This window comes from Parasteatoda tepidariorum, chromosome 6, assembly GCF_043381705.1.
Source record: "Parasteatoda tepidariorum isolate YZ-2023 chromosome 6, CAS_Ptep_4.0, whole genome shotgun sequence".
NCBI classification, from domain to species: Eukaryota; Metazoa; Arthropoda; class Arachnida; order Araneae; family Theridiidae; genus Parasteatoda; species Parasteatoda tepidariorum.
The window spans coordinates 6,119,629-6,134,359 of NC_092209.1; the positions used below are offsets into that span (position 1 = coordinate 6,119,629).

Sequence of the window (14,731 nt, forward strand, 5' to 3'; positions counted from 1 at the left end):
CTGTTGAGGTTTATTTGTGTTATTATGATTTTATTTGAATTTATTTAGTAATTTTAAACTTATGTAAGTATTATTTTATAATGTTAAATATGAACAAAGCGCATGCGCAAGTTTTACTTTCAACGAATCAGCGACATTCAAGAACTTGGATAGTGTCAATGAATCATCCAATTCCTTGGACAGAGAAATCAGTCCAATTTCTCGGATTCAAGAAATTGGACCGTGTAAACAGGCCTATAGGCACAAATTAATTTCAATCTTTCAATTAAGTGCCAGGTTTCATTTCTTTCAAATATGCACTATTTAAATGAAATTTACCTCTGATCGTACGATATGATAAAAATAAATAAATAAATAAAAATTATAAAAGGAACGCCCTGAATAACTTTCAATCTAATAATCGTATTTTCACGCACTAAGCTTCAATCTTTTATGGCTCGAGTGGTTAACCATAAATATGCTAATTTATTAAAGAAGGAGATATTTTAAGTTACGGTATTAGACAAAAAAAGTCCTCTCTCAAAATTGGTTAAACCTTTTTTTTTTGTTGGAGAATTTGGATTTCTGACCCTAAAAAACAGGATTGTAGCCGAAATTTAGGAAGCATAAAACCAATAGTTAGGTCAGGAGAGGGGTTGAAAGTTTGAAACCCTTAATGTGAATTGATTTTACTTTCTGCGTATTTCTCGCTATATCTCGAGATCTTTTCAAACGAATCGTAAAGTTTTGCGCACAATTATAAAATTCATTCAAAGATAACTCCAAATAAAAAATAAGTGAAGTGGTCGATGTAAAAGTATGTTACAAATCTGCACTTTCGAGAAAAAACAGTTAATTGTGGAAAGATTGTTTTAATTGCTTCCAAATCGTTATATTCTCTACTTTAGGCGGTCTAGAAAACTGCTCTGTTTTTGAAATCAAAAAATGGGTATAGCTCTTGGAACTGTGCAATTTTGAAATTTAGCACATATCCCAATTTAGATATTCTGGTTACAGCTGGAAAACTGTTGAGCTGCATCTATTTATTTTTCTGATTTTTTTTCAGTTGCTTATAAAATACGCCTCGCCTGTACTTGTGATAAAATATTAAGCGCTTGTAGTTAAATGTTTAATAATATCAAAGTGAATAGGCCTCACTTTGCCACCATTACGAAATCATAATATTGATAAACCTCATTCTAGGATTGATTACAGTAACTATTATTGTAATCGATTCGCGATTATTCCATTCTCCGTGATAAACTGTTGCTATAGTTGTACCAAGTCATTGTAGAAACGGGGCTAGTGTTACACATACCTCTTTTCAAAAATGAACAAAAACTACTGGGTGAAGTGTAAGGCTCGAACCATAATACATGCCCCATTCGAACTCTGAACATTGCGTTTACCTGTACAGATTCCAAAACAAAAAACTTATTTTCGTAAAAATGTTACATACCCCATTTAACATTGAACTTTTCAATTTTTAATAACTATTTATTATTTTCTGCTTTACTTAATTAGAAATTGAAAAAAATTTGAATTGTAGGGTATATACATCTTTCTTAATAAGTTTAATTTTAAAAAAGTCGAATATTTAACGTATTAAGTCCTCAGACCATTAAGATTCCCAGAACGTGAAAATCCGATCATTAGATTAAAAAAAACTATTCAGGGTGTTCAAGATATTCGAATTATACATATATAATTTGTGATATGCCCCTTAGAGTGATCGATTTCTTCTATTGGCTATACATCATGGAATAGTGTCTCACAAACTGATGATCATAAAGCTTTATTATTCGCCATCTTACAAAAATACGCTTCCCGGGGCTACATTCTGGAATGGCGAAAATCTTCGGGCTCTTTTCCTTCTGCACCCTTTTTACATTATTGGTTCGAACGTCCTCATAAAATTTTATGTTTATCCCCCCTTCACTGAGAGAGGAGCTTTCGAAAACAATTTGTTCGAGAAAGTAAGCCATCACTCCCTCGGACGAAATACTTCAGACTCAGTAACGTTTATTCATTGTATTAATATCTGGTATATACTCTCAATTATCAGAGTGTGCTTCCTCGGGATTGCATGCCATCAACTATAATTTGTTAAAAAAATAAATACAGAAAAATTATTAACACTTTATTAGACATGAATTATTTACTTGTGTGTATCTGAAAAGCTTCCTTTGGTTGCTATGCTACAGCAATATGACAACAGCTTCTTGGAGACAACAGCAACATGATAATGACCGGCCCATTTAGAAAAATAACCCGGATCATAAATTATAATAAATCATGAGTTACAGTCCCTGTTCGATTCGGCGATTACTCAATATTATGTTTTACTGATACAAAATGAAATCATGGATTCTATTTAAACGACTAAAATTCTTTTATTTCCATTTCAATAATATTTAGTAAATTCCACAGTCGTGAAAAGTGAGCGACAATACGTTCATTTGATTCTACAAGAATAATAAGGATTTCACTAAATGAAATGTGCCCAATCCCTGTCGTCAACATTCAATCGACGCCGGACTCTCTAAATCTGATTATTATTTCCAAATCATTAACCAGAATCTTATTTCGATTTAGTACTTGCAGATCACAAAGTGTGTCAAAACCAATCGTTTCCCTTGGATCTCTTATTTTTAGTTACATAACCATTTCTTATCCCTGAATCGTGAATAATGCTTCCATTTCCGTTCGTTATCTCTGTATCAAGAATTACAGTTCTATTTCCTTTTGTTGTCTCTGAATCAAGAATTACATTTCCATTTCCGTTCGATATCTATGAATCAAGAATTACAGTTCCTTTTCCGTTCGTTATCTATGAATCAAGAATTGCATTTCCATTTCGATTCGTTATCTCTGAAACAAGAATTACAGTTCCATTCTAGTTTGTTATCCCTGAATCACAAATTGCATTTCCATTTTCCTTTTGTTTTCTCTGAATCAGGAATTACATTCCATTTCTGTATGCTATCACTGAATCCTAAATTATGAATCCATTTATGTTTGTTAGCCCCGACTCAGAATTACAGTTCTATTTCTATTTGCCGTACTCGAATTACCGTACCCATTTCCGCTTGTTATCTCCGATTCATAAATAAGTCTCTTATCCATTTGTTATCCTCGGATCATGAAATTTTCCATTTCCATTTGGCAAACTGCGGTTTGTTTTACTGCGCAAAAACTATAAGAATTAGAAGTTTGACATTACTAAAGTGTATTGAAAACTACACAGGAATGAAGATGAAATAAAAAAGAACATTTAATAAATAGTTCGAGAATTTTTAACTATTAAACATGCTGTAAGAAACCATGTTGGTCGATCTACTGTCCACTGAAATGCAACTACAGAGTTGACATTTGAAGGCTGATGTCCATTTTAAATAGTAATTTTAACGAGAAATTTTTTTTCAACATTCCGATTTCTTCGAAAGTTATTGCAATTTTATGTTTTATTTGCTGTTTTGTTTTTTCAAATAATAATTACTTATTAATTTGCGTAAATGCAATCTTCCTTTTATAAGCTCGAGGTTGACTTGATGTCAAAAATAGCAACAAAAAAAAAAAGAATGAATAAAAAATAAGGTATAAATTTTAACGTTTACTTGGCTATTTTTAAGGATATAAACACTGAAGAGAGAAAAAAACTGTTTCCAATTCGAACTGTTATTTGGCATAAGATTATCTTTATATGTTGTTAACAGGTAAAAGAACTTCGCACTTAATACTGCTTATTATGTCGCGTATTCTGTATTCCTAAAATCAATTTTTTTTTCAAAAGTGCATTTAATTGTTTTTCAAATCCTGTTATCCTCTCATTTCATTTATCACGTTTTAATTAATTGCATTAAATTATAATAATTATATATTTTTAAACAAAATTATCTTTTTTTATTGATTTTAAAGAAGAAAACCTATTAAGAAGATCAAAGAGGAAAAGCAATTTATGCCCATTAAAGCTAATTCTGAAGGGAAAAAAACTGCACGTTTTTCCTCAGCACTATCCTTTCTTCACTGAGTAATAACTCCCTGGGATACCGATTTTTCAAGTTATTGATTTTCTAAATTTCTTCAAAAGGTAATACATGACAATCCAATCATAATATCTTTAAAAATAAACATAAACTGTTCTTCCCCCTTAATCTACAATGATGTATGAGAAGCAACTACGGGGGTCGGTGGGGGAAGCTGACAAGGAGCTAAGCCTCCTACTCATTTAAAAAATTCACTTTCCTTGTGTTTAGATTTGCATCGTGAGTGTAGATTTTTTTTTTATATCTACTACTTCAGTAGGTTATACATTGAAAGTGATAAAAGACCCTGCGGTTATAAAATTCGCTGAAAATAATACTGTATTCAAGAAGCTACTTTTTAGAACAAATGTAAATAAGAGGTAACATATTTATTGTTCGCACAGAATAAAACTATCTGCAGTATCTATTACTCTTTTCTTTAAACAAACATTTCTTTTTACTTATTTTAAAATTAAAACTCTCATTTGATTCTTTAAGTAAACCCGTAAAAAACTGAAAGTTATTGAAGTTCTCAGACCTCTGTCATTAGTTGACATTTCATCTTGGACGATACGGACAAACGAACCCTTCTCGAAAACATTCTTCATTAGCGAACTTTTCATTTTGAAATTAAAAGTCATTAAATATTTTTTTCACCATGCCCCGGGCAAGTAAATAGCTGAATTCCTGACCGTCATTCAAAGCTGTTGTTTTAATGAATTAGCGCAACTTTTTTTTTTCCTTTCATCGCCAAGCTCTCTCTTTCTTGGCGAAGAAAGTAATGCCTCTAAGCTAATGACCGTACAGATTTCTAATTTCTTATTAAATTTAATGTGACTTTAACTATTCTTTTCAATCAAGTAACTCTTTTGGAAAGTGCCGCAATTAAAAGTATTAATGAGTCGCTTTCTGCATTTTTCATCCAGTTTATGTAATCGATTCAAGAAATAATTCAAATCGTCAGAAATATCAATTCGTTTCGAGAATCTGTTTTTATCAACTTCTGCTGATTTAATTCATTTCAGAGCAATTTTTTTTAATCTTCGTTATAAGTTGAGAATAATTTTTATGCAAATTAAATGGATTGAACTTCAACACGACCCTATTGAGACGAAATCAGAATTTGATCTAATGTAATCTTGTTCTGTGGTTATTCTGTTAGTTCGAATATAAATATTATTTTTAAAATTCAAATCGTATCTTAATAATAAAAAATATTTTTTTTAATTTTAGCTTTTAAATTTATTTGTAAAAAATTTTTCAAAAGTAAAATTTCATTTTGGTGAAAAGTTTAAATAAATTTTAAATTTTTTTTTACAAATTAGAAAAGAACATTTTTTATTGTTGGAATAATCTAATTAAAAGCCAGAACATGGAAGAATTTGCTTTCTATCTTAAATTTGTAGTTCTGAAAATGCACATTGCTTCAGAATTGATATTGAAATTTCCCTAGTAATTCGGGCAGCTTAAAAAGATTAAAGAAAACATTAGTGTAGAGAATACCAGTTAATGGCCTTTAATCTTCATCTTAAAAAAATTATCATAAAAATCAGTGTTGGGAATAGCTAGAAATTGCATACCGGGTAGCGGGACTTTACACTACACAAAGTCATGTAGAACATAAACAAGCTTATTATGCATCGAAGTTGCCAGGTACACAGAACAAAAAATATCACGGTTGCTATAAAATACATAAACAAATAGGAAAGAATTATATTTCAGCAAATTCGATGCGCAATACGATTCTGTATTTAATTAACTTATTGTTAATTTGCATTCGAAGTTATGTAGAGAAATTTAACTCAACTTTAATCCGCCATTTTGCTGATAAAGATAAGCTGGCGCTGACGTCATAGGTCACATGTGTGGGCATAGATATGTGGCGTAACTACCACTATAAATATTAAATACCGAATCACTAGTATATAAGAGATGTTAACTTGATTCTTTCACGAGGTACCTTTTGATAGATGAAGGTTGACTTAGTCGATAATTGAAATTCCCTCATTGGTGACCCGGACGTGATAAGAAATTGTCAATATTGATGGATGAATCCACATTAAACAGTTGATTTGCTTAAAAAAATATATATATACTGCTCAAAGAAAAAAAAAGAAAAAAATCCGGTGAAGTGTAAATAAAGTCTCCCGGTTAATAAATATTAATAAATAATAATGAGCGAAATGCTAGAAAAAAAAATAATAATAGCGAAAAGCTTTAAAAAAATGATGGGAAAAATAGCGAAAAAGCTATAAAAAAAAATAACGAGCGAAATGCTTGGAAGAAAAATAAAAATATAATGAGCAAAAAATTGAAGTTAACAAATAAAACAGCATTATTCAACTAGTGGTATCTGTTCGTCGAATTCTATCACAGATAAAATTCTGGAAGGGGAGTAACGTGGTGTAACTACCACTATAAATATTAAATACCGAATCACTAGTATATAAGAGATGTTAACTTGATTCTAGCATGGGGTACCTTTTGATAGATGAAGGTTGACTTAGTCGATAAATAAAATTCCCTCAGATACTTGGAGTGCAAGTGCCCACTTGCGTTTAAAACCAAATAGTTCACGTAAATTACAAAGTAATATTTTTTTACCCTATAATTGTTTTCTGGGAATTTAGAATTATTCATAATTGATATATTTTGTAAAAAAAATGAAATTGTGTTAGTTTTTAGTTTTATCAAGCAATGTTCTTTCTCTTTTGTAACTAAAATTTGTTTTCTTTGTTTTAGGGTTTGACATGCAGCCTGGTCTATGCCATATTTGCCGCCGTACTTGGAATGATCAATTTTGGATATAATACTGGTGTCATCAATGCTCCTCAGCTGGTAAGAATTTTTTTCATCCCCCCTCTACATCATGCTTAAAATTATTCGAAGCTATTTTGGTGATTAATCGGTATTTGTTTAAAATTCCGTCGATCAGGAAAGTTGGTACGAATTCCACCTAATTGGAACTAAATTGTTTCATTGTAATTATTGAATATTAAAAAAGATCTTTTTTAGAAAAAATAAGTATTTTAAATTTATTTACATATTATTCTTATCCTATATTATTCATATGTTTGTTCACACATTTTTTTTATTGTTCATAATAAAGTATTTCAAATGGTACTTTTAGATTAGGAAATTCTACTATTTTTTTTAAATTTAATTTAATTTTTGTGTGTTTAAAAAATAAATAAAATAAAATAATAAAGTTGGTGGAGGTCTAAATTTTTTAAATTTTTGATGAATAGAGCCATAAACCTGCAGTATTTCCAAAACTAAAAAAAAAAGTGGTAATGAATATAGTATGACGTGCTTAGACGCACTTCAAAGCTACAAGCATATATATTTAACAACAAAGTTGTTCAAAAAAGCATAAGTATTTTAAGAAGTATTTAATGAATAAATTTGCTGATAATTGGGTATAATATGAAAAAAGCACAACTACTTCCACTTACTGGGAATAACATTTACCTTTTAGTTTAATTTATAAATTGAGTTTTAAATATGCTTACTAAATTCATAAACTTCGGTAAAACAACAATATAAATTATTTCCAAAGGAACTAGACTAATACAATTCCAACCTGGCGAGTAGCGACTTATAACAAGACACTTCGTTTGATGCTTTTACTTGTTGCTAGAAATCAGGTTCGCAGAAAATGCTGTTTACTAGTTAAATTTAGTAGGAATAACACGATCTGTGACGTAGGCTATAGTATACCCAATTGGGTATACTATAGCCTACGTCACAGGTTGTGTTATTCCTACTAAATTTAACCCATGAACGGCATTTTCTGCGAGCCTAACTTCAAGCCACAAATAAACAAACGAAGTGTTTGATCGTTTAAATAGCTGCTCGCCAGATTTTATTGCATTATAAAGAAAAGTAATTGATATTCGATTTTTGATTAATAATTGATTTATGTGGATAGTGTGATTTATGTGGATAGTGGCATAGAATTTAGCATTGCGTCATGGTAAATGTTATTCCTACTAAGTGGAAGTAGTTGTGTTTTTTTATATTATACCCAATTATTGTCTGTTTAATCTTTAACTTCGATCTAGTTCGTTAAATTAAGTTGCTATGGTAATAGTTGGTTTTGTTTTTATCTTGATCTTGTTCCTTCTTTTTTGTGGCGAAGAAACAAAATGGCTTTGAGTTTATGTTTATTTTTTAGCATTAATATATTCATATTTACGCCATTTTATATCTTTGAGCGTTTCGAGTTTCATTAATGAAGTGAATATTTTTTTTATATATATTTTTCTAAATAGAACTGATTAGTAAACCATTTTGTGTGTCTTAAGTTGTTTCTGGAATAATTAAGAACACTGAAATATGATTAACTAATTCTGATTCGAAGTGCAGACAGAAATAAGTTGTTTAAAATATAATATTAGCGCAAAGCTACAAATTCAGCCTTGAGTTGCCTTAGAGCCTCAAATATATGAAGCGCTAAATATAGTATTGACTCTATTACCTACTATGTATCACACTCTCAAAGGTAAGAGACAGTATTTGCAGAGGTTGTTTTAACTTCCGGTAAGAGATTCGCATGTTTTGATTTTTTTATTATCATACGTTATCTTTCGACATATTTTTTTTATGTAATCATTTAATTTCGAAGGTGAAAAATTCATTTGAAAGTGGCGGCTGTGGTGGGTCTGCTTTAGGGTACACTATGCGTCGAAGCTCTAATTTATCTTCTAAAGTTAAGATGTTGTTTATACTCCCTCAAGACCATACCAAATTCAGCGAAATAATACATTAAAGAGGAAAGAGTGGAAGAAAGATATAGTCACGTTCTGCTATGACGTCCGAGGAGAACAAAATGACTTCCTGCAAAGTTTTTTTTTTTTCAAGGGATGGATGGTGAATAATTTGAATACAGATGTTTTAAATGTGGTATTTCGGTTGCACGTTGTAAAAATGTAAAGTTACGTCACTTAACAACAATATTTTTCAAAAAAGAGCGTAATATAGTGTGTGTTGTATGAAGTCAAAAGCATGCGATATTTAACGAGGAAATTGTGTTGAATATGGTGCTTGCTCATTGCAAAGCTACAAACTTAAGCCAGACAATAATACTGTTCCAAAATGTGAATAAAAACGTTAGCGTGGTATGAAGCCCCAAATATACGATATTAAACGATAATATGGTTTTGATTATGGTATAAAGATTCTATGATGAAAAAATGCAAACCTTAAACCATTTAACTGCAAAATTGTTTCAAACTGAGCTTAAAAGCACTTAGTGTTGTATGAAATCGCAAGTATAAACAAAACTATAACTAAATCTTGACACGAAACTATTATTTAGTGGGTACTTATATGCACTTATAGTAGATTTCAGCTATTAATTATCATAATATAAACATTATCTACAGGTTTGGTTTGCTGCAAGGTTAGTAGACGGTTATGTTACTCCCGAGTATGTTTCTCCCATTATTGACAAAATGGTTTTGATTATGGTATAAGGATTGTACATACTGTATAAATACGCAAACTTACATCATTTAACTACAGACTGTTCCATGATCTACGCGTTGTGTGAAGGCATAAATATACGATATTAAATACTATATATAAAATTGCTATGAATGTAGCATATCGGCTTCGCGGTGTAAAACTGCTAACTTTTAACTAAAAAGTTGTTGAAAACCTTTGCGTTATATAAAGCCGTAAACTAATAGTATTTAACGATAAAATTGTCCTGAGAATAGCATAACACCAGCACACTGTAAAGCTGCCAGCTGACGCAATTTAACAACTAAGTTGTACGAAAAATGAATATAAAAGCCTTGTAAAATAAATGGATATCAACCCGTTTCTATTCATTGCGTCAACAATGATTTTTATTTAATCCACGAAAATTGATTCGAACACTCCTCACCCCGAAGCTATGGCTTAGAATGTCTCCCTCTCCCTTCCTCCACCAGCCAGGTAGCGAAGAATGTTTCTTCGGCATCCTTCAATCATCCTAGACGTGCTCTCGCTCTTCCCTCATCCCATCTCAGGAGGTGCTGCATCTCATCCCTTCTCCCCAGCATCTTTTCACTCAGGTAAACCAGCCACTGTCCCGTAAGGGCATCCCCTTAAATCCAAGGTGAACTCTGACATTTGAGGCGGAAGAGCTCCTGCGCCTCCCGTTCCCCCTAGCAACGCGTCGTGACGTCAATAACTCCCCCCACCCACCTTTCATTCAACGCCCCCTCTCATCCTGTTTTATGGTAAAGATTTCGTTTCTGTAGTAGTAATCTTACTAAAAAGAAAATTCTTTTTCCTCTGTCCCGATGTGCAACTTATTTTTTCGATCCCCCCCCCTCTCCAATATCCTCCCGTGAGTCCCCGGGAATCGTGACTTAATATTTTTCTACCCCCCTCAGTTTTTTTTCCGGTTATTTCCAGTTGCATTTAGCGATGGGTGTTTGATCGAATTCTTTGTTTCCTCACGACGAATGTCTATTTATAGATACAGAGAAATCGTGAGAATTCGGGTCGTATTTTTGCATCGTGCGCTTTCACGATTGCAGAATTTCGTTAAGCAGTTTGAATATATATATATTTTTTTAATATACGAAAACTGTATAACCCATTGATGGCTTACAATTTTGTATGTAATTTTTGATATTCGTATGCTTATTTTTTTTTTTTTTACTTTCATTCTCTTATTTATTTTATTTATCAGTTGCAGTTATTTATTTCATCAATTATTTTTATTTATTTATTTTGCGTGAGCAGGGTTAAGGGTCAATTTCTCTTTTCTTGTAAACCAGCTTGCATAAAAATATAATTAAATAAAACCTTAAGTAAAAACTGCAATTATTATTAGATAGTCAAAGATGAAATTTACAAAAAAAAATTTAAGTTTACAAAAAAAAAGTCTAAAAGCAGACAAATGTGTAGTCTTCAATAATTTACGAAATTTTTTTCTTTATATTTTTGAAATAGAAATTTTATTTCTCCCAATCTAATAAAGCTATTCCTTAATTTTCAATCATTTCTGAAGGCTCAGTCCCGGTTGCAAAAACGCTCCAACGAGACAATCGACTCTGCAGAATATTACAGCATCTGCTGATACTTTTCTTCTACTAAGCTTTTTTATTTCTTTTTAAAAAGCAAGCAAAGAAATAAAAGAAAATTTCTGAGAAATTCCTTTTAATCTTTTCCACATCTAAACTTAAACTAAATTTAAAAGCTAAATTGAGAGAACACTGAAAAATGACAAAAGTAACGTTTATTACAGGCTTAACTGTATAGGGAGTTACTCCATTTTTTTAGTATCCCAGTGTAAGATTTAACTTAATTTTTTATGCATTAAAAACCTTATCTTTAAGAATTTTTCTAACTTATCTCTTAGAGTCGGGGAATCGAGCCCTTGCTCCCAATTAGGTGACCCAGGTTCGATCCCAGCGATAGCTGGCCCATTCAAGTTCCGCACCCGGCTCTCACCGACAACAGTGCTGACATAACATATCCTCAGTGGTATGTTAGATCATGGTTCCCCTTTTCGTCTAACTGCGGGAGGTTTTCGTAGTTTTCCTCTCCATGTAAAGCAAATGTGGGTTAGTTCCATCAAAAAATTCTCCACGATGGAAAATTTCTTTCAGTACTTAATCCAGGAGTTTCCTTGTCTTCTGGATTGGTTTCATAATTACAAGGCTATGGAGTTTAGTTTAGCATTAGTAGTCGTAAACCCCTCCCCCCCCCCCNACCCCCCCCCCCCAAAAAAAATTGGGTCAGCAGTTCAACGACAGCTATAAAACAAAATACATGATTTAAAATCTATCTGAACTTCTAGAACGCTAATCTCTACCGGACTACGTTGAGGTCGCAGGCGTATTTGGATTTATAAAGACAGTTCAGCAGATTTACTTCTAGGCTACCTGGGACATCTCTCTATCATGAAAAACTTATTTAGCATGAAAAAAAAAAGAAATCAAAAAATGCAATCCAAGATGGCGTGGGAAGAGGCCCCCTTAAGTGAGCAAACTCTTCTAAAGAATCTACTTCGTTCTGCCTATAAATGAGGCTTCTTTGATCTTTCCGAAATAAAATCAGTCTTATAAATAGAAACGAATGGTACACTGGTGGCGTGTAAGAAGTTTAGATGCAGCAGTTGAAGCAGAACGTGCTTTCACTAGATCTCAGCTTTACTTTCTCTCATTATGTTCTAATCAAACAAGGTTTCCAAAAACAAAATATTTTTAGACTTACGTTATCTGTGATAGCAACAAAAACTTTTGCGGACATGCAGCTTAACTAATAATGATCAAGAAAACAAGCTCTTCGTCCAACCCATAAATATTATGCACAGTCTTAAATGAGGAGCTTGAGGCAATGTATTGAATGATAAGTCAGATTTTTCAAATTGTTCAGTCGAGCGTCTGTGTCTAAAACATCATGATCAAGTAAGAAATTCGGAAAATTTGTAAAATACGTATTTAGAAACAATACATAAGAAGAATTTTAAATAAAAATGAATGAAAACCAGAGTGCAACTTCAAACAAAAGTGCAGGAGAAGGTCTTCATTTCACACATGTAATCTCAAATATACTTTCAAAAGATGTATTCATCGTTGAACCATAATATGGATACTTTGAACTATATTTTTATTACAAATTCATTGCACGTTTCCATTCGAATAAAATAATAGTATCGTGTAATCAAGTTACTGCTTAAGATATTGTGGTACAACTTAATACCATATTAAGGTTGCAGAAATCATGATTCAATACGCTCCAAATTTTCAACACATTCTCAATTTTCAACACGCTCCAAAATATGTTTCAACATGATCTAAATTTGCAAAACGATCCAAATTAACAACGAGCTCCAAAACGTGGTTTAAAACCATCCCAATTTTCAAGACGTTCCAAATTATGGTTCAACATACTCCAAAATATGGTTCTACACTATCCAAATTTTATAACAGTGTATAACTGAAGTTGAAGTAAAACTGAGTGTTTGTGTGACTGATTCGACTCTTCCATTAAATATTTTTGAGCTTATGTTAGATAATAAAAAAACTGCCCAACTAAATGAGGGTAACATTTGAAAAGAGAGACATACATGGATGTTTTTTATTTTTTAGGTCATCAAGCAATTCATAAGTAATGTGTATTACGATAGAACTGGTAATACAATCACTGAAGACAACAGAGATCTCATTTGGTCTGTGGCTGTCTCCATCTTTGCCATTGGAGGAATGGTTGGCGGTATAATGGGCGGAGGCATCGCCAACAAGTTTGGGCGGTAAGTCTACTCTACTCATCATTACATCTGCAGCATAAATATCTATAATTATTTGCATGTGAGTCGCGATGGCTCAGGGGATAGAGCGTTCACCTCCCAATGAGACGAATCCCAGTCGTTGCGAATACCGCATCCGGCTTGCACCGACCACAATGCTGACGTGACCACAATGAATATCCTCAGTGGTAGACGGATCATGGGTTAGTCTCCTTGTCGTCAGGCTAACTGTAGGAGGTTCTCGTGGTCTTCCTCTCCATGTAACGCAAATTCGGGTTAGCTCCATCAAAAAGTCCTCCACGAAGGCAAATTTCTCTCAATTCTCGATCCATGAGTTCCCTTGTCTTCTGGATTAGGTTCAAAATTTACAAGGCTACGGAGTTCAACATTAGTAGTCGTAAACCCATGTTCGTCGGCGGTTCAACGACGTTATAAAATAAAATAATTTGCATGCTGTAAACATTACAATTGCAGAGTAAAAATTCAATTTATTATTTTATCAATGTTTCAATGTTCAGAAATATCTCAAAAACGATCAATAGTTAGTTTTACGTTAGATATCTGGAGAAACTAATTTAAAAAATTTAACGCTTTTATGGGAGAGCAAGCTAAAATTGCCACTAAAATTCTCTAACCCAATTTCAGGATCCTTGGGAACAAAACGACTCTCGAGCTAAAAGAAAAATAAAGCTTTTTTAAGGAGGTAAGGAAGGAAGAAAAAGATATCTACTAACTCTTTTTTTTTCATTTCAGAATATAACCGTAGCTGAACAGCCGACCTAATTTGAGTTTGAGTTTATTACTAACAATGTTCAACTCCGTATTGTAATTTTGAACATAATCCATAAGACAAGGGAACTTCTGTATCACGTATTGGGGAAATTTGCATTCGTGGAGGACTTTTTGATGGAACGAATTCGCATTTGCGTTCCATGGAGAGGTAAACCACGAAAACTACCCACGGATAGTCTGACGGCAAGAGAACTCTAACCCATGATCCGTTTATCACTGAGGATATTTTACGTCATCACTGCGGTCGTTGTTAGTCGAGTGCGGATTTCATTTCGACCAGCCATCGCTGGGATTCAAACCCTGTTCACCTCATTGGAAGGAAAAGCGCTCTGTCCCCTGAGCCACCGCGTCTGTATTTCAGAATATAGGGCAAAATGAACTTTCACGACTGGTCACATTGTTATTCAATATAACGATTTCAGCTTTTAAAAAATTCTCTGCCTTTTTTATCGCCTAAATGCATTTTATTATTATTTTAGTAAATATAGAATAAAATAATTTAGAATATTCTGAAAATCATTTGATTTCACACATGCTTGTTAAAACTTTTCTTTTTTTTAGAAATAAATTTTGTAATGCTTACCACATTTTGAGAAATGTTTTAAAATAAATATGCCTACTTTATTGTTGACAATTTCTTAATCATTTAAAATTTCCAATTTTTGAAATAGTAACCTCTTCG

At 32.4% G+C, this 14,731-nt stretch overlaps 2 protein-coding genes across 12 annotated transcripts in view; one reads left to right on the forward strand and one right to left on the reverse strand.

Annotated features, from left to right (window-relative positions):
* Positions 1–14,731, reverse strand: part of LOC107439260 (coiled-coil domain-containing protein 92) — an 879,443-nt gene that overhangs the window by 426,030 nt on the left and 438,682 nt on the right. The window lies entirely within an intron of this gene.
* LOC107445416 (Glucose transporter 1) overlaps positions 1–14,731 on the forward strand; it is a 306,620-nt gene that overhangs the window by 234,846 nt on the left and 57,043 nt on the right. For all 7 annotated transcript variants that reach the window (XM_043050490.2, XM_043050485.2, XM_043050487.2 and 4 more), the window contains 2 exons: positions 6,747–6,842; positions 13,100–13,260. In XM_043050490.2, coding sequence (XP_042906424.2) covers positions 6,747–6,842; positions 13,100–13,260 — 257 coding nt within the window. The remainder of the gene's footprint in view (positions 1–6,746; positions 6,843–13,099; positions 13,261–14,731) is intronic.